This window comes from Mizuhopecten yessoensis, unplaced genomic scaffold, assembly GCF_002113885.1.
Source record: "Mizuhopecten yessoensis strain PY_sf001 unplaced genomic scaffold, ASM211388v2 scaffold716275, whole genome shotgun sequence".
Lineage (NCBI taxonomy): Eukaryota > Metazoa > Mollusca > Bivalvia > Pectinida > Pectinidae > Mizuhopecten > Mizuhopecten yessoensis.
In genome coordinates this window covers 490,057-507,930 of record NW_018480035.1, presented here as the reverse complement: position 1 = coordinate 507,930, position 17,874 = coordinate 490,057, and the positions used below count along the sequence as shown (strand labels likewise).

Here is a 17,874-nt window from a genome sequence, read left to right as displayed (position 1 = left end):
AAACGCGCGCAATCTCGTATCCATTGACAACTTTACGCTATCCCTGCCTCCATGAAGCAGATAAAAACAATACTTGTATAGTGCTTTTACAGGGTAAGTGCATTATTCTCAGTCTTTTATGTGTGTCATCCTTGCCAGTATTTATTTCCAGTTGTTGTTAAAGGAGACTATGTACAAATACGTGGCCGAATGTTTTCTTTTCTTTTAAAATCAGTTGAATCCATGTCACTGACAACGTGCAAAATGTCAGATATGTTTTGTTTGTTGTCGACTGTTTTTTTCTGAGTATCATAATCATATTTAGGATGTATACCATGTTCAAATAGTACACCAAAAACACTTCAATAGTAGTTGCAACAAACTGTATGCCCAAATTATAATAGAAAGGAGCGTTTCTTGTATGAAATGTCCTTAGTTACAATGTTACAAATAAGTACTGACAGTAGATGAACTGCACAGTACAGCACTGCAGTAGACAAAATAATTTACTGAGCACACAAGTGCAGTATGTATTTGCTACATGGATGACATTAGGTTTCAACCTACTATGGGACATTAGAAATAAATGCATTATACAAAATAGATTTGTTTAATTTATAAAAGAATGCTATACTCATGTTGAAGTTACAGAGTATCTGGTTAAGTTTGAAGTAAAATGACATGCTTTCTTCATAAATACAGGATAAATTACCATCATGGAGATAGTATATGTATATACAAAGAAGAGAAGTGAGTTTGGTCGCCAGTGTAACTTCAGTGACAGACCTGCTGAACTTCATGTAGACATAATACCAGATGCAACACAAGCAGAAAACTTCATTGAGAGGAATCCCGTTGACAATGGACTCCAACATGTTCAAGAGATGTCAGAACATGAGGTATATTCTAAGGCCTATACTGAACAAATATGTTGTAATATACTGCGATCCCTGAAAAGCAATACACTGCGCTCATATTTTCAAAATTGAAAGCATTGCTTTACATAACAGTATTTATAACTGTATAATTATTAAGACTGCATGTTTCATGAATACATTTTATGCCATGAAGGGCCAATGATAGTGCATTATGTTTCCTCAGTAGATAAGAGTTTTATTTGATGAAATTATTGAAAGAACAAAATTTCCAGGTGTTTTGAAGATCATTTTGTTGTTGGATAAAAACTTGAGGAACCCAATGTTTTAATTTTAATGCTACGATCTACAGGTCAACACAGAAAGGTTTGAAACAAGCACACGGGGAGTGAACCATACAGAGGGTGGCTGGCCCAAAGATGTCAACTCACAGGAAGTTGAACAGGTCACCAGATACAGGAAGAAAGTGGAGAAAGATGAAATGTACATTAACACAATTCAACAGCTTTCAACAGTAAGTTTTTTAATCATGTACTCAACCTAACAAGTCATTTCAGAAAAAAAAAAAAAAATTCTAACTGAGATCAAGTTTATCAAATGACTTATTTCTTGACATTTTGTTTTTGATATGTGTAATATTTAATTGTTAGAGACAGAGTTACCACCGTGAAAAGTTTTCCTCAGTGTCATTGAAATGCAGGATTTCACAGTGATAATCCTGGAAACTAGGCCATTTTCAGCAATTTTTACTCTATATAAAAAGAAGGTCCCTTCTACGTAAAACAAAAATAAATTTGAAAATTTAAGGGACCAGCTTTAGTTTTCAGGGATTCAGGGCAAAATGGCTCTCTTCATGGTTGTTTCTGCTATTAATGCATTAATTTTGATAATTATGTATCAATCATTTTGAAACAGTCATGACTTTATTTGTTTCGTTTTAGGTTATGGAACACTGCATCAAGCAAAACAATGCCATTGACATCTATGAAGAGTACTTTGATGATATTGAAATAGATACTGTGGATGAAGTCCCGTCAGCCAAAACTATAAATGTATTCAGGTAAGCTAAGAACATATATTTTATCCAATGAAAATTGTCTATGCTAACACCCTGTGGGACACATTGTATAGGTCAGATTAGACTAGATGTTGGAATACATCAATGTCTTGCTTCGCTTTTCATCAGAAATTGGATTACATTATTTTGTTGAATTAGACAGGATGTCGGAATACTCATGGATCTTATTAGACAGGTTTCATCTGTAAAAGAGATAGCATGAAAATTTGTGGTTTTCAGGGATCCAAATGAGATCAAGAGAACAGCAACAAGCCTCTCCTGGTTCCCCGACGGCCCCAGGAAGCTAGCAGTAGCCTACTGTAACATGGAGTTCCAGGGATCCAGTCCCGACACCAGTATGGAGTCCTACATCTGGGATGTTGGTATGTCTTCCATACTTAAATATAACATGTCAAAGGCATTCCAATTTCATTGTTTGATGGTGCTCTGTCATTTCTACTTTTTTATTCAGAAAAAGTATCGTGGCAAAATGTAAATAATATATGATTGGGATTTGTTTTTGTGCACAATTTAAGGAAAAGGTCACATTATAGAAATCATTGTTAGCATACAGTTAAGATTCTTTATGTAACCTTAAAGAGCTTACAAGTGCTGGAAAGGAAACGATGCATCAGATTGTTCCTGTTTTAAGTCTGGTAATTTTTTAAGAAATGCTGAAAATGAAGTAAAGAATTACAGGTACATTGATTGAGGGAAGTCAAGAGTAGCAAATCCATAGCAATATAGGTTTTTTGTTAGTACATTGTATACAGCTGGTAGAGAGATAATTCAAATGTTTCATATGTTTTAAATCTTTATTTTCAGAGAACCCAAACAAACCAGAAATGACACTAAAACCAGTGTCTCCGTTAGTGTGTTTAGAATACAATCCTAAAGATTCCCACGTACTGCTAGGTGGCTGTTACAACGGTCAGATTGGTAAGTGTCTCCAGTTAATCTAACTTGTGGGGGAGTTATGGAACAAGCATTTTTCATTTAAATCCAAATTTAATTAATAAGTCCTAGTTATACCTTCGTTTCATTTGCCAACTCTGTTTTTCCCAATTTTTTTCAATATCTTCTTTAATGATTCTTTTTTGCATCTCCCTTGATATATACAAACAAATTTTCATAACGTGTTGAGGTGTTCACTTACACTCATGGCATATTATAGGTAAAACCTACATGAAATAGTCCTGTATACACTAGATGTAAGATTACACAGGTTTTATGTGGTGGGTTTTATAAGAAATTGGATAACATCCTTATGTCAGATATGACAGTGTCAAAATATGAAGGAGTCAGATAGGACGAGTTTCAATCTTTTTCTTCATATTTGAAGCACTGTTGTAATAATTTACGATGTTGAAAATTACCAAAACAATTTCGCACAGTTTTATCAAAAATGATATTATCTTCAAGTGAAAACTTGAAAACTTTTCAAGTGCGTTTGTTAAATATTATAAATAGTTTTCTTTTTATTATCCTTTATGAAATGGAGACAAAAAATAACCAATAGTGAGAAAATCTTGAAAATTCTTTGCTAGAGGAAAATGAAATTTTGTATTACGATAGAGTATGTTTACGATTTCTATCCATATTGTATGTAGCTTACTGGGACACCAGAAAAGGATCACAGCCTGTCGAGATGTCTCCCATAGAACACAGCCACAGGGACCCTGCCTACAAAGCCCTCTGGATTCAGTCTAAGACCGGCACAGAGTGCTTCTCCACTTCCTCGGACGGTCAGGTGCTTTGGTGGGATACCCGTAAAATGGGTGAACCAACCGAGAAACTCTATCTAGATCCCACAAAGAAACAAGATGCAACAAAAGCACAAGGTGCCATGGCCCTAGAATATGAACCTACTATGGTATGTACAGTTCGTGAGGTTTTATTTGGACAGTCTAAGAGTATCAATTATATCTGAAAACTTGTCATATTTTTTTTATTCAATGTCTGAATTAGCAAGATATCTTTGAAATTTGAAGTTGAGAATCGAATCATATTGAAAAGGAAACAAAAGAATGCAATATTTAAGAAGTTTGATAATGTAAATGTTAATTGAATTTGTGATAGCCTGTACGGAGGTGGTCAGATGGCGCAGTGGATAGCGCACTCGTCTTTCACCAAAAACACTGGCATTCAATTCCTGGATCAGACATGAAAAGTGATGGGGTGGTTTTTTTTCTCCAGGTACTCCTGTTTCCTCTCATATTAAGACCCCCGACTCGCTAACATCCAGGCCAACAAGAGTGATTAATTTAACTTGATATAACTTGTTTCATAATTGTTGTAAAATAAATAAATTAACACTTATGTATGGAGAAAAAAGGCCCAATAATTGTGTGAACAATGATAAAACCCTGTCTATACTTGCAGAGTTCTTAATCATGTTTCTTTCTTCATTTTCAGCCAACAAAATTTATGGTGGGATGTGAAACAGGAACGATAATGTCATGTAACAGAAAAGCCAAGACACCCGCAGAAAAAATTGTAGCATTATACCATGGTCACTTAGGACCAGTTTACTCTTTACAAAGAAATCCATTCTTCCCCAAAAACTTCCTTAGTGTGGGTGACTGGAAAGCAAGGGTAAGAAAATATACTGTTAATTTTGTCACATTTAGCCCATTGCCTGCAATGATTTCCAATATATACCCAGGCACTAACGCGCATTACATAATCTTATGGTTTTGATTATTTCATTTTCAAAGTTTGTTACTAAGTATATATTTCCAAACAAAATCTTTTTGACTAACACATATAAAGGCATAGTTTGTCTAAGTTTTGCTTGATTTCTGAATTCAGTCAATGTGGCTAATATTTCTCTATATGGTATACAAAGTTTTGAAAGAAATTGAGACCAAATCATATAAGTTTTCTTTCAATTTACATATCATTCTATGACTTTGATATCACTCTTATTTTCATTTTAACAAATTTTATTGATGGATTAATCAAGGGAACTGAACAGGTATTAAATCTAGTCACATATATTGATATTGTTTCTCTTGCATTGTTGTAGATCTGGTCTGAAGATATCAGGGAATCCTCAATCATGTGGACACGGTAAGATTCCACCCAATGACAGATGTCTCATTTACCTTTTTAAAACTTCCTGATTTAAATTCTTTCTAATGTTTGAAATTTCTGATTTTGAGACAGTAAAACTGATATCCTTTATATTACTTTCATACATTAAGGAGGGTAAATAAATTTTGTTTTTTCATTTTTCATTTTCCACTTTGTATTGGTAATTTTAAACAAGCCCTGTTTAATTATAAATCATGATCTTTGTTCAAAACACATTTGTAATTGATTCAAGAAATAATATTTTTACCTATCATTCCATTTTTCACTTTTTTCACTTGGCCTAAGCTTGTAGCCTAGACATGGTTATATTCCAAATGATGAGAATTCCTCTGACAGATGAAACAAGTTCTACAGATTTTCTCTATTTGGTCGAAATATAGCATTTTTATATAAAAAAGAAGAAGACCTAGTTTAATTAAATTCACCATAATTGATCTGGTGCCCCCATTGCACCATATTGGATCTTCAGTATTTTCTGTTATCATTTCCCTACTCAGTCCTTTCGTCAGTGTCTCTCTAGGCACCTGTCATATGACCTTGGCTGTTGCAAGAATGTTAAACCTCTGTACAAAGACCCAATTTCACAGTATAATGAGCATTTTAAATTACAAAATGATATTTGTCAACAATTTACGTGCAAGTGAAACAATTAAACACAGTTCTGGAGTTATAGAGTTGAAAGGTCAAGGTTCACCTGTGTATTAAACCATGGTGCAAGCGTAATCCACATCAAAACAAGTGATAATAACAGAATTTCATTACATAGAATAAGTACATATAGCAGGAATAACGGTGAATCAGTAAAATACAGGATTTTGACAGGAAAGTGACATGAAACGATGTGATATTAAGTGAAATGTACTGCTGTTACAGACAATACTCCTCCTACCTGTCGGACGGCTCATGGAGTCCCATCAGGCCCTCAGTGTTCTTTGTTACCAAAATGGACGGCACATTGGATGTTTGGGATATCATCTTTAAACAGAGCGACCCCACACTTAGTCTACAGGTACAGTCACAGTAAATACAGTTCTAGATGGAGAAGAGTATGGAAAATCATAAAAAAAGTTTTTATGGAATTAGATTTTATCTTGACCATGATCATATAAATGTATTAAATAAGAAAGGAAAAAATTCTGACACTTCAGTTTCTAAAATTACAACTAAATAGAACATTAGATTTTCTAAAATTGATGAAGCAAACATTTTCAAAAATTCCAACTATTAAAAGTTAGTGACTGTTGCAGATTTTTTTTTAGGCTGGTTTAACATATTCAACTAAATAAAAAAAACAACAACTTTAAAATGGTGTTCAGTTTATTCTGAGATAAATGTTATTGGGAGTTGGATAATGGTTTCAGGTTTGTGACGAGCCTCTACACAGCCTCAAGGTACAGGAGGCAGGGCGGCTGATCGCATGTGGATCTCGCTCAGGCACTACCACTTTACTGGAACTGTCCGAGGGCCTGTGTACGCTACAGAGGAACGAGAAGAACTTAGTCACAGCAGTAAGTATACTGACAATAATTTGTACCATCTTGAAATGTGGCACTTTTCTTGATGATGTTACCATCTTACATGTACTGATTTCATTTAATGTGTTCAAAATGGTTTGACAAATTTGATAGAATTTGTTTGGTTTGTCAAACTTTCATGATGTTTTTTCTGGTGAGCAAAGACTTTCGAGACCTACAGTTGAAATATGCCAGGGCTCACTTGTATAAAACATCTCAAAGTTAAAGAAAATCTCAAACAATGTATTGTCTATGGGAAATCTTAGACTTGAGGAAATCTCAAGAGTTGAGATGTTTTATACAAGTGGGCCCAGTTAATTAGCTCCTTTAAAGGAGACAAACCAGGCATTCTGAATAATGGAAAGGGCTCGTGTAATCAGGGTCGATCTATTCCTTAAATATGGGGTTAAAATGGGAACTGAGTTTGTTCATGAACTTAAAAGTTATAATATTGCAATGTTTCCTTTTCATATTTGACATTTATCTGTAAAATTTGTTGAACAAGGCGGTTCAGGGCTTCTAACTGATGAAATATGGCATGATGAAATAAAAAGTGAATATTGACTGCAATTTCATTTACTAAAGATTTATGTGAGTGAAATCATTTTAGAAATGATTTTGAACAAAAATAGTATATGTTTTTCAATGAATATCAGTTTTGAAAGTTCATGTATATTGGAGTTATGCAGAATAGAAAAGAAAAAAGAAAAAGATTGGGGGGAGGGGTTAGAAGTAATATTTTCAAAGACGGAATAAATTCATTGTCAAGGATTTTGATAATCATGAACATTTTCATGTACCAATCAGTGACATACTATATTTCCTCTTTATACAGATGTTTGAGAGAGAGACAAGGCGAGAGAAGATCCTTGATGCTCGCCACAGAGAGATGAAGCTTAAGGAGCGATCAAAGAGTTCAGCGGATAAAGACAAGGTAACCATGTCAATGTCTCGTCATACAAAACTGCACTTAGCAACAGAAAGGCAAACAAAATAATAGAAACACAAATTTTCTATTACTTAGTAAACAATTGTGTGATTTTTGGGTATGTGTAATTTGTACAGGTACAGTTTTGAGCTGAAAATGTCTTAAGTGTATCCAGAAAGTTTCAATAGCAATTTTTTCAACCAACTTTAATCTGATTTGAATATAACTCAAATCAAATAGATTGCATTTTGGACATAACAAGAAGATGAATTTTCTCGATATACAAATGTGAATTAATAAAAATGTAAAATAGTTATCAATATTTCTTATATTGTCAAACACAGTCCAGTCCTGGAAATGATTTGATCAATATTATAAGTCTCTTTATCCATGATATTAATGTACCCCTTTACCCCTTCGATAAATTGACAGGATTTTTTTTTTTTTTTCCTTATTTCTTTTAAGTTTTAAATGAAATGATTCCAAGCTTTCATCGTTTGTTGATGTTTTTGTCCCATGAGATAATTTCACAGGTTGAAGGAAAATTTGATTTTTTTGTTGTAAATACTTATCCTGAACTGTCTGACTTACAGGACGAGGAGGACAAGGAGGCCGATTTAGGAGAGGATGACCTGTATGACAAGGCAGAGAAGGAGTTCTACGACATCATTGAAAAGGAAAAGAAAAACCTGGAAAAGAAGCAGGCCGATCAGATCGACACGGATAAGGCAGACACAGGAAAGCAATCCCCCATAGCAGAGGAAGGTGAAGAGGAAAAAACTACAGACAATGAAGAGAAATCAGACACCAAAAAATAAACAGACAGTCAAGTGTAGACAAAAATAAATAAATCAACACAGGAGATTCAGGCAGACGACTGTAATGATGAGCAGGTCAAATTGACTGAAAGAAAAAGGCATCGCTTCAAAGTGACTTAGTTTTCAAATCATGACAGAGGAAAGTGACTTGCTTCAAACAAACCTCTGGAAAAAGTGCTGTCGAATTTAGTGTTGATGTTTGTTGAAGGCCAAATTTACGATAAGATCTATTTCAAATTAGCATTTAAATTACTTTTCATATTTCGAAAAAAAATTGTATTCAATTTGAATTGTTAGATACTGTCAGTGCTATACTGTAATGAAAAAAAATAATTAAATGGAGCGACATTTAAACAGTGTGATATGGAAAACAGTGACTTGGAGACTGATGGACCATGAAACATTTGACATCATTTCATCATAGACCATAAGCATGTTGGCTATTCTGATTAAAAATCAGAATTTGTTTATCTTTTTATATTGATAAAAAATTGTACAATATCTATTTATATATATGACGTATGAAATGAAATAAAAAATTGTTAAAATAAAAATGCTAAAAAACATCTAAATAATGTCTTGCTTTTTCTCTGATACAGGCAAATATTGAAATAATAGTTTTATTAAAATTATATAATGAATTTTAGACAGACTTTATATGTAAACTCATTGCAAACCAGTTCTGTATAGTGAAAACTACGACCTTTATTCATGCACTATTTTTGTGCTCAAACTCTGGTTCTTTGCTCAGGCCCAATTACTTGTTTTGGTGATGTAGGTACATGATTAGAATTTCACATTTTTTGTATTGCCTTGAAGGAACATTGGAGTGATTTGAAAGCAAGAAACTACTTCAGTGCCTTCAGTTTTTTATTATCATGATTTCAGCAAAAAGGTTGGTTTGGGCACTTACGTTAATAACCGTATTTTATTTCCATATCAAAGTGTTATTTTGCCATATGTACGCATTGGACTACAGGTATTTCTCAAAATTTTAAATTAATTTTATCCACATTTGAAATTTAAACTCGAGTGTTAGACGGCAATACTGATGATGTTTTTGCGTTGTTTTTGTTTAGAAGGATTTTTGAAATCTTTAAGAAAAGATATAAATGAAATATTTGAACTTTAACCAACTAATTGTAAGTGTAGAATGTCTTTCGATGGTTGTGTTGGTCGGCAGGGCTCATTTTGATCTGCTTGTAAGAGCTAGGTTTTCGAATGGATAACCACACCCTAAGGAGTGAACCTGGTGGTCTGATAAATGCCAAAGGGTCATTTTGAACTGAAATGATTTGCTTCAAATTTACATCAATAAGTTGTTTGCAGCAGGCAACATTACATACCCGGAGAGTATATTGTCATACATCAAGGAGGACAACTCTGCTGTACTATACATTACATGAAGTGGTGTTAGATTCTATCATGTCTTGTTTCTGTAATATGCCTAGGAAACTCCTAGGAATTAGAAGTCAAAGGAAGAAAGTAAAATTGAAAGAAGCTTAAATTAAACAACAGGCCCATGGGCCTTAACGGTCACCTGATTTATGTAAAAACTGATGTTATTGATGTTGCCAAATAAAAAAGAAATTATTTTGCAACAAAGGTAACTTGAACTACATGTAATGCAAAAGCAGTGTGAAAGATCTGGGTAGTATATGTACTACAAATATATGTACAAATAGTGGTTCTATCAGTTAGCTGAATTTTGATAAAGCACCTCAAGACCCTTCCATCTTTCTACCATATCTGGATCTTGAGAAGAAGATTTTTGAAATTTTAGACAAATTGACCTTTTTTGGCCCAAACCAATCAGGCCCCTGGGGGCTGGGTATCATATAATTCACAATTAAACTATAGTAAAGTTTACCCCTTCCCCAGGGGAAAACGTGAGACCCAACGGTCATGAAATTCACAATTTTGGTAAAGCACCTTAAGACCCTTCTATCTATGAAGAGTACTTGATTCTACCATATCTGGATCTTGAAGATTTTTTTTTGAAATTTCAGTTAATTCGACCCTTTTTGGCCTCGCCCCTCAGGCCCCTGGGGGCTGGGAACCATATAATTCACAATTTTGGTTGACCTTTGGCCATGGAAGGTTTCTGCAAAATTTCATTGAAATTGGTTCTTGGGTTTTGGAGAAGATGTCGAAAATGTAAATTGTTTACGGACGCACGACGCCGGACAAAAGGCGGTCGAAATAGGTCACTTGAGACTTTGTCTCAGGCGACGACCTAATAGAACCTTAAATCTTTAACGTAAACTGATCTTTCTTGTATAACTAAAGTTAAGTGTTTTATACAATCGTTTGGCTGCAAAAATCCACCAATGTCATCAGACACGTCTACTACTCAGGGGGCGTTTCGACTTTTATCATTGAAAGTCGACAGTGATTGGTCGCTGTGCCTGTGAGTAGATATGGCTTCCAGTTTTTGTCCTCTTCCTTCAATAAGAGCCTTTTGTATGACTTCTTTGCTGTTGTGTTTTTCCCTTGATGCCCAATGATTCTTTGATTCTCCACTGTACTGTACTGTACGGGTAACCCCCATGTAACTCATATCGACAGGGAAGACACTCCATCATTTTGCTCCGGCATCCTTAGAGAGGCTGTTGTAATTTCTTTTACGATGGCGTCCGTATGCCTCTTCAGATGGTTCCTTCCAGGGAATGTTCCGCCCCATCATATTTCCCTCAATTGCCATGACCAGAGCAGAATGTCCGGGTATATATTAGCTTGCACTTGACAAAGATGATGTAGTGTCTTCTTTTGTAACTCTCGTCTTGGTCTTTTAATCGCTAGCGTTTCTGCTAACTCTCGCAGAATCCCATCATGTCTCCATGTGAGTGTGTTTATATATACGTCTCGTCTTGGTCTTTTAGTCTCCAGCATTTTGCTCAATTTCGTAGAATCCTATCATGTCTCCATGTGCACCGCCCCGAATCAACAATGTTGCCCGTAAGCTAGATTTCCCTGTTGGTCAAACAGTGGACAGTTCGCTAACATGTCATACATATCTCGTAGAAGGAATTTAATTCCACACTGTTCAGACATCCATCAGATAACTAAAAACAAAGCAAACGAAAACAGAAAACGAATAACAAAGAATCACCAAAACCGTAATTTGAACAGAAAGACGATATGAGCGTCTCCTACTTCATCGACAACACCCGCCATGTAATCTAAGGCAATATGCAAGTAAAGTATTTTCTTAATATCGAGAACTTAGTAGTGACAACAAGGCATGATCAAAATCGACCTTCATATCACACAAAAAACTAGCATACTCCCCGATAAATCATGATGGATAAAATAATAACTGTTTAATAATGGCCTTCATCTTTCTTGGAAAAGTAAGTTCTCGTTATAAGACAATAAAGTCAGTATCTCAGTTAGGTATAAGGTATGGTAAAGAGTCGAAAAGTCAAACGTCTTGATAAATAAAATGAGGAGAGGATATTAAAGATTGATATTTTGGACTCTTCATGTAAACCGTCCTTGTGTGTTACTAGTCTCCATATTTCCGACATCGTCTTGGATCTTCCTCCTACTAACTGCATATTGTGTTTACCACCAGTGTACGAGGGTCATTCAATGCATTCTGTCACTAGTGTCAGGAATCACCAGTTTGTTATTTCTTTGTAAATAGTTTGATCTTTCTATTGCATTCCTTCAACATATAAATCTCACTTAGCAGAAACGCACTTTCGCAATCGCGCTATCCTCCATGGCGTAAAAGCTGGGTGGTAGTCTCCCTTTGGTATGAAGCCCCCTGTACATGAGATTTCCGAGTCTCTGTCTGTCGATGCATTTACCAAAATGGTTTCTGTGTCTCAAGCTGCTTTCTGCCTGGTGAATGGTGGTACTACCGATCACTTCCTTTCTGTTGCAGACTTGATTATCCCTCCTTATCTGCTGGTCTTTGAAACTCCTAACCACCGTCATAGCTACGTTTAATTCCTCCACCATTGATATGGTATTGGAAGCTAGATTGGCTGTCTTGATGTACTGGCGAAACTTGTTGGTACTAATGACCATCTGCAAGGTCATTTCTTTGTTTCCTTTCAAGAGTTTCTACTGTAATTGTGGTGACCTCGGACGGTATGAGAGGCCAATTCATGAGGGGAAGTTTATGCTGGTAAACCAACACCTTAAAAGTCCCAGCAGTCCTGTTTTGTCGGTCTTCATTAAGCTTTTCTCCTCTTTGGTTTGTAATCTTTTGATATCCATGCCGTCATTCAAGCTTGCATTGCACCACTTCTCCTAAGCGCACTGGATTGGATTGTCTACAATCGTTTTGATATTTCTTCCTTATGAATTGTGAGCTTGAACTTTCCTTCACTAAATTACTAAAACGTCTGAACTACCTTGGTTTTAACTTCATTCTGACCAACACCCATGGTATCCTCTTGAGCCTCTGGATCTACATTTTCTCGCCACTTTTAACTACTTCCTGTTGTAAGTAACTACCTTATCTAGATTGATCTATTTCTCGCCTTCCCGACCAGGGCGTCGTTGTGGTCATTTTCCACTCGAGTCACTTGGATAGCATTTCCCTTGAGGTGTCTGACTGTGATGAAATCTTAGCGGAGAAGTCCTTAAACATGTTGTGAAATCCTGGTTGGAAACTCCAACATCTCACTTTTGTTGTTTTTGCGCTGCTGTTCTCCACCTCGCTTTCACCTTGTAGATCCACAAATCTTGCAGCCTCATTAGATTCCCAAAAGGTCGGCAACTCGCATACGCTTAGTCATGCCTTCGTTTGCTTGTACTTGGTTTCCAGCTCTGCCTTAATTTTAAAGTCTGCTTTAGCCTGATCGTTACTGTGCTGACTGAGTGGCTGGTAAGTCTGCATATTTTACCCCCCGGAGGATTGTGAGGGGTTTGTTCGTCTTGAGCGCTCGTAGCATTTTAATAGCTTCAAAATATGAAATCATACCCTCAACCCGTCCTATTATTGTAGTTTGAAACATCAACCGCGTTTAACCACGAACTCCCCATCATATTCTTAATAATGCATACATTTAATTAATTTTAAAGTAGCGTGTGTCAAGGGTCTCTGAAAACGATACATCAGCAGTGATCTAAAAGTTACGCCCAAATTTTCCATCTCCGATAGCAATGGCATTAAGTTTTTCTGTTCTTTTCATAAGCAAAGCGTTATTTCTACACGAAAAACATGTCATTTTCTAAAGTAATGCACGTCTAGTTAATACATATTTCTACCGCATGGGCTTGATGGCATCAGTTTTTGTTATTTAAATAGATGCCTTCTCTGATTATGGTTACTTGTTTTGTTAGTGAGAACGAGTTGTCTTTCCTCTAGTGCTTAATTTTAACACAAATGAAGTATTTAACGCATTTGAAATATTTCATTAGAAATAGACTGAAAGTTTTTACCCCGACATTATTGCAGCAGGAATGAATTTGAGTAACATAAGAAAATATGTGATTTAGATATCCTGTGTCCCTGTGTCTTAATTATCAAGCCCCTGGTGATTTATTTTAATCTAATTTAATTTATGTTTCCAGAACAATGTGACCTATACCTATTGTGTGTTTTCTGTATGTTTATTCTTATGTCCCTGGGAATTTTTTAAAACATTTTTTTTTCATTTCTTTTACAACAATTATGAAACTCTTGAAGTTCTTTTCAACCTATATCAATCACTCTTGTTGGCCCCGGATGAAAGCGCGCAAGAGGTCGTAATGTGTTAGGAAACTGGATTACCTGGAGAAAATCCATATATGATATATATGATGCATATATTTTCACATCTGACTGGGGAATCGAACCCCGGCCATGCAGAGTATCACACTATATGTCACACCCCGTCTGCTAGTTAATGGGACTGTCTCAAAGATTCACGAATGCTCTTGAAAGAAAGAAATCCCGATTATGATGTCGTTGTGATTTAAGGTCTTTATAATTGTCTGCTGTATAAATATAATACTTCGAAAGAAGTGAAAGTTTATTTTTTGTCTGTTGTGTCTGGGTTTTTTTCAGATTAAGGATATGTCCATATGTCATCAAATATCTGTAATGGTCTATTAGTATCACAATGATTAAAACTTTTGGTAATACATCAATTTTATTATATGTTCACCAGTTCAAGGTTGACAAATTAGCGAAAGCTGCGCTGACTAAGGTTGTATCTATCGAACTATACGTCATTCCCTCTAAATATCAGTTGATTCCTTGATTCCGTCAGTTTATTGGACAAATTGAAACGGTTGTCTCCCCTTATTTGTAATTCTGAAATTATTAAAATACTTCGTATAAAGTCTTGTCATTATAACTGTTATCTATCTTACACAGTAGACACGGGGTCATTTTCTATATTGACCTTAGCGTCATTTCCCATTAAATAGAAGGTTACCAAACTCCAGGTAATCGATAACTATCTATGGTGTACAAAGGGAACGTCAAAGCGATACTATAGTAAATTCTGAATCAATTAGCGCTCTTGTCCTCGCCCACCAGACCTGGTTGAATAAGGACAAGGGAAGCTTAACTAAAAATTACAGGAACAAACATTTCCATAAAACTAAGAACTAAAAACCCTAAAATAATCTCAGTAAACTTGTATATTTACGGACTAGAAATAGAACGTTACCGGGAAATTAAAACAAAAAACATTTTGGGAAAAAAAATCGTTTTTGATTTTTTTTTGTTCATAAGTCATTAAAAACACGATGCTTTTTGAAAACAAATGTCATGTTGCTTTTATCTTGGTCTTAAATTGGATAAAATTGGTAAGTTTTACATCAACAATCCGAAACAGTATCGTTTTCCATTATAACTCCAGCTAATTAACTATAGATTCCACGCGGGTACTACATGTACACGGTACCGGTCAATACCGGGTACTTATCATCGTGTTTACATTAGTGTCGTCCCATTGAAAGCCGTATAAACAATATGACACGTTTCTGTTTGTGTGTCATTAAGCGCTTTCAGTCGTGAATTGTGACTCTATTTATTTCCACATTCCTATTTCGTGTGATGGCAAAAACAAAACCCGTGTAGTCGTTTGTTGTCTCTAGTGACAAGTGTTGAAGTAAACATTTCGATTGTCAGTTAGTTTACGTGTACGTTTAGATTAAGTAACAATGTAGTCTAAAAATTCTGAGAAACTTAACTAACATTAAGGTTGCGTGACTCAACATTTTTCTTACAGTATCGAACTTTAAGGGGATGCTAGCTCAATTTTTTTCATTTATTTTTTTGTGATCGTCAGCTAGTTTACCGAAATATCTTTTTATATGAGGAGACACACACTGGTATATTGACGAAAAACGAGAGATTTTGAACCTATTATCTCAATATCTCGTTGATGCAACCTTTTTTTGTTCCCCTTGTTTGGTTTTGACATGGTTTTTGCTTTTATTCTGAGGGATTGGGATAGGAGTGTTGTTTGATAATTTTTAACCGCTGTAATGGTTTTTTTCTACCGTTTCTGCCATAAGTCGCCTGGCATAAGCAATCAATTTCCGAGGCAATGGAACGAATCGTTTTAAGATATCTTAAAGGATTGATATGACGAGAACTTATCTGTAAAATACAAACAAATATCATATGATTTTCAATAAAGCATTAATAGGCATCGTTTGATTACAGAAATTCATTGTTGCTTTTGTACGGGTTTCTTTGATCAGAACGTCAATATTTGTATTTCTTCCTTCTTTGATCTTCTTTGGGCGAAGAAAGACCCGTTTGACCTTTCATTTTAATGTTGGTAAATACGTCAGAAAGAAAATTGATGCCGAAGAGACGGTGATAAACAATTGTTAATCTCGGTATTCAAATGGAATTGACCTTTCAATTAATGTAAGTATATGGCGTCTAATCACAGAGGCAGAAGTCTGTAGAAGACCGTCTACCAATCGCTAACACTTTAATTTACAAAACAAGATGTTTTCAAGATGTCTCAAAATAAGTAAATCTATAAAATCGAAAAAGATGGCGGGAACATCGCGAAAATCTTTTTGATTTACAATTATTTCATCGTGACAGGAATTTCAATGCTATGCTTTCAAAACTGGTCCTAATACAACATCTTTAAAAATAACAAAATAATGCTTTTTAATATGTTGATAATTTTACAAGACCTATGGTCTACTACAGTCTTACCCGTAATTAAGAGCAATAATTCTGTAACTAACACTAGCCTCGTCCACAGGGACCTGAGCATATATTACAGGTACATTGTATATATGATCATTGGGGGGTGTCATTTTTAACGAAAGTCGATCTAAACTCCTAAAACATGTAAACTTACTCTGAACACCTTAGTTCAGGTCCAAATATGGCTGTAACAAATTCTCAGGTCCCTGTGGCCTCGTCTGGTCAGAATGAAAATCTGAAATATGCAAGCCAACCCCACCAAGGGTTGGCCGAGAACACTCTGAACGAACAAGATTGAATCGGCATCATGAAAAAGACGTCACTGATGTGCCAACGATATTACAAGGCGGCATCGTGAAAAGGTCACCGTGCACGCCATGAAAGTTTTGTTAAGTAAGGAGATATGGGGGTGTTGGGTAGGGGTGGCTATAGGTATGCATTCCGTTCGTCCGAAGATTTTTGTCCAGGGCATATTTTATATATTATTTCACCTGTAGTAACACGATTATGTATACGCAAATATATCTTGGGATGGCAGAGTGCAGAGTACAAAAAGTAGGTCACTGTGACCTATGATTTAACCCACGTTTGACCTCAGTAAATAACGATAAAGGAATTATTACCGATGGATGACTATGGATTGCCTTGCAATACTTTGCTTTGTTAATCATGCATTGAGTCCTTTTTTTGCTCTGCTTTCTTAAATCATTGATATCGGCTATTGTTGCTATTATCTTAAATGCGGAACGTTTAGCAGGGAATAACAGCTACCTATTTTACGTACTTTGGTATGCCTCGGCCTCGGGACAGAGTCGATCAACAATAGTAAGGTATTGCCAAAGAAAGCGCGTGGATACAAAAAGCTTAGTAGGATGTATAGAGATAACTTCTAACGTTCCCAAATGATGCAATGGGCGTAGCAGATTTACTTCGGTCACTGTTGTGGGGCACAAAAGCAAAACCCCAATTCTGCACGGGGTTCCTACTTTCGTTACCTCTTATAAAATGTAGGGAATAACAGCAGGTATGTTCTTTTCTCAATCCCCGATCTGCAGGGTGCAATTCTAATGACAAGTCTTCAATATAATCTTTGGACTTTAGACGATAATACAGTTTACTTATTCCTGCAGTGTATTCCTGCAATCTATCCTTCTCAGAGAAGTTATCTAATCATTATGTATGTAACCTCCTCAAAAGCTTATAAAACGTATACACACTATGAAGTTTTTCTTGTATGACAAATGATGTATACAAACAATGTAAAACTGACAAAGAGAATAAAGATTAACGATTATCTAACATGTAATAGCCAACCCCCATTGGAGTGCCGTATAACATGTTTAGTAGGCAGCAACACTTGAGTAGGAAAAGTTAGTAATACGTATTTCAATAGATACTTGAAATCAAACCGTTACAAGAATGTTAGTGGGTTCAAACAGAGAGGTAAATGATGCTGGGTTAGGGTGGGTGGGGGGTGGG

At 35.5% G+C, this 17,874-nt stretch overlaps 1 protein-coding gene across 1 annotated transcript; it reads left to right on the top strand.

Moving 5' to 3' along the window:
• Positions 1 to 3: 3 nt before the first annotated feature.
• Positions 4 to 8,528, top strand: LOC110442525 (dynein intermediate chain 3, ciliary-like). The gene is made up of 13 exons (XM_021486171.1): positions 4 to 93; positions 682 to 878; positions 1,207 to 1,368; positions 1,796 to 1,914; positions 2,152 to 2,294; positions 2,737 to 2,850; positions 3,522 to 3,784; positions 4,327 to 4,506; positions 4,940 to 4,983; positions 5,881 to 6,016; positions 6,369 to 6,515; positions 7,357 to 7,455; positions 8,043 to 8,528. The coding sequence occupies exons 2-13, from the start codon at positions 696 to 698 to the stop codon at positions 8,265 to 8,267; spliced, it is 1,815 nt and encodes a 604-aa protein (XP_021341846.1). The 5' UTR covers positions 4 to 93; positions 682 to 695; the 3' UTR covers positions 8,268 to 8,528.
• Positions 8,529 to 17,874: the final 9,346 nt, after the last annotated feature.

What these genes read in the sequence shown, in the direction of transcription:
- LOC110442525 (XM_021486171.1), top strand. Translation starts at nt 696, where the DNA reads ATGGAGATAGTATATGTATATACAAAGAAGAGAAGTGAGTTTGGTCGC. An exon ending in AAAACTATAAATGTATTCAG is followed by an intron (nt 1,915 to 2,151) that starts GTAAGCTAAGAA and finishes TGTGGTTTTCAG; the next exon opens with GGATCCAAATGAGATCAAGA. An exon ending in GTTCAGCGGATAAAGACAAG is followed by an intron (nt 7,456 to 8,042) that starts GTAACCATGTCA and finishes TCTGACTTACAG; the next exon opens with GACGAGGAGGACAAGGAGGC.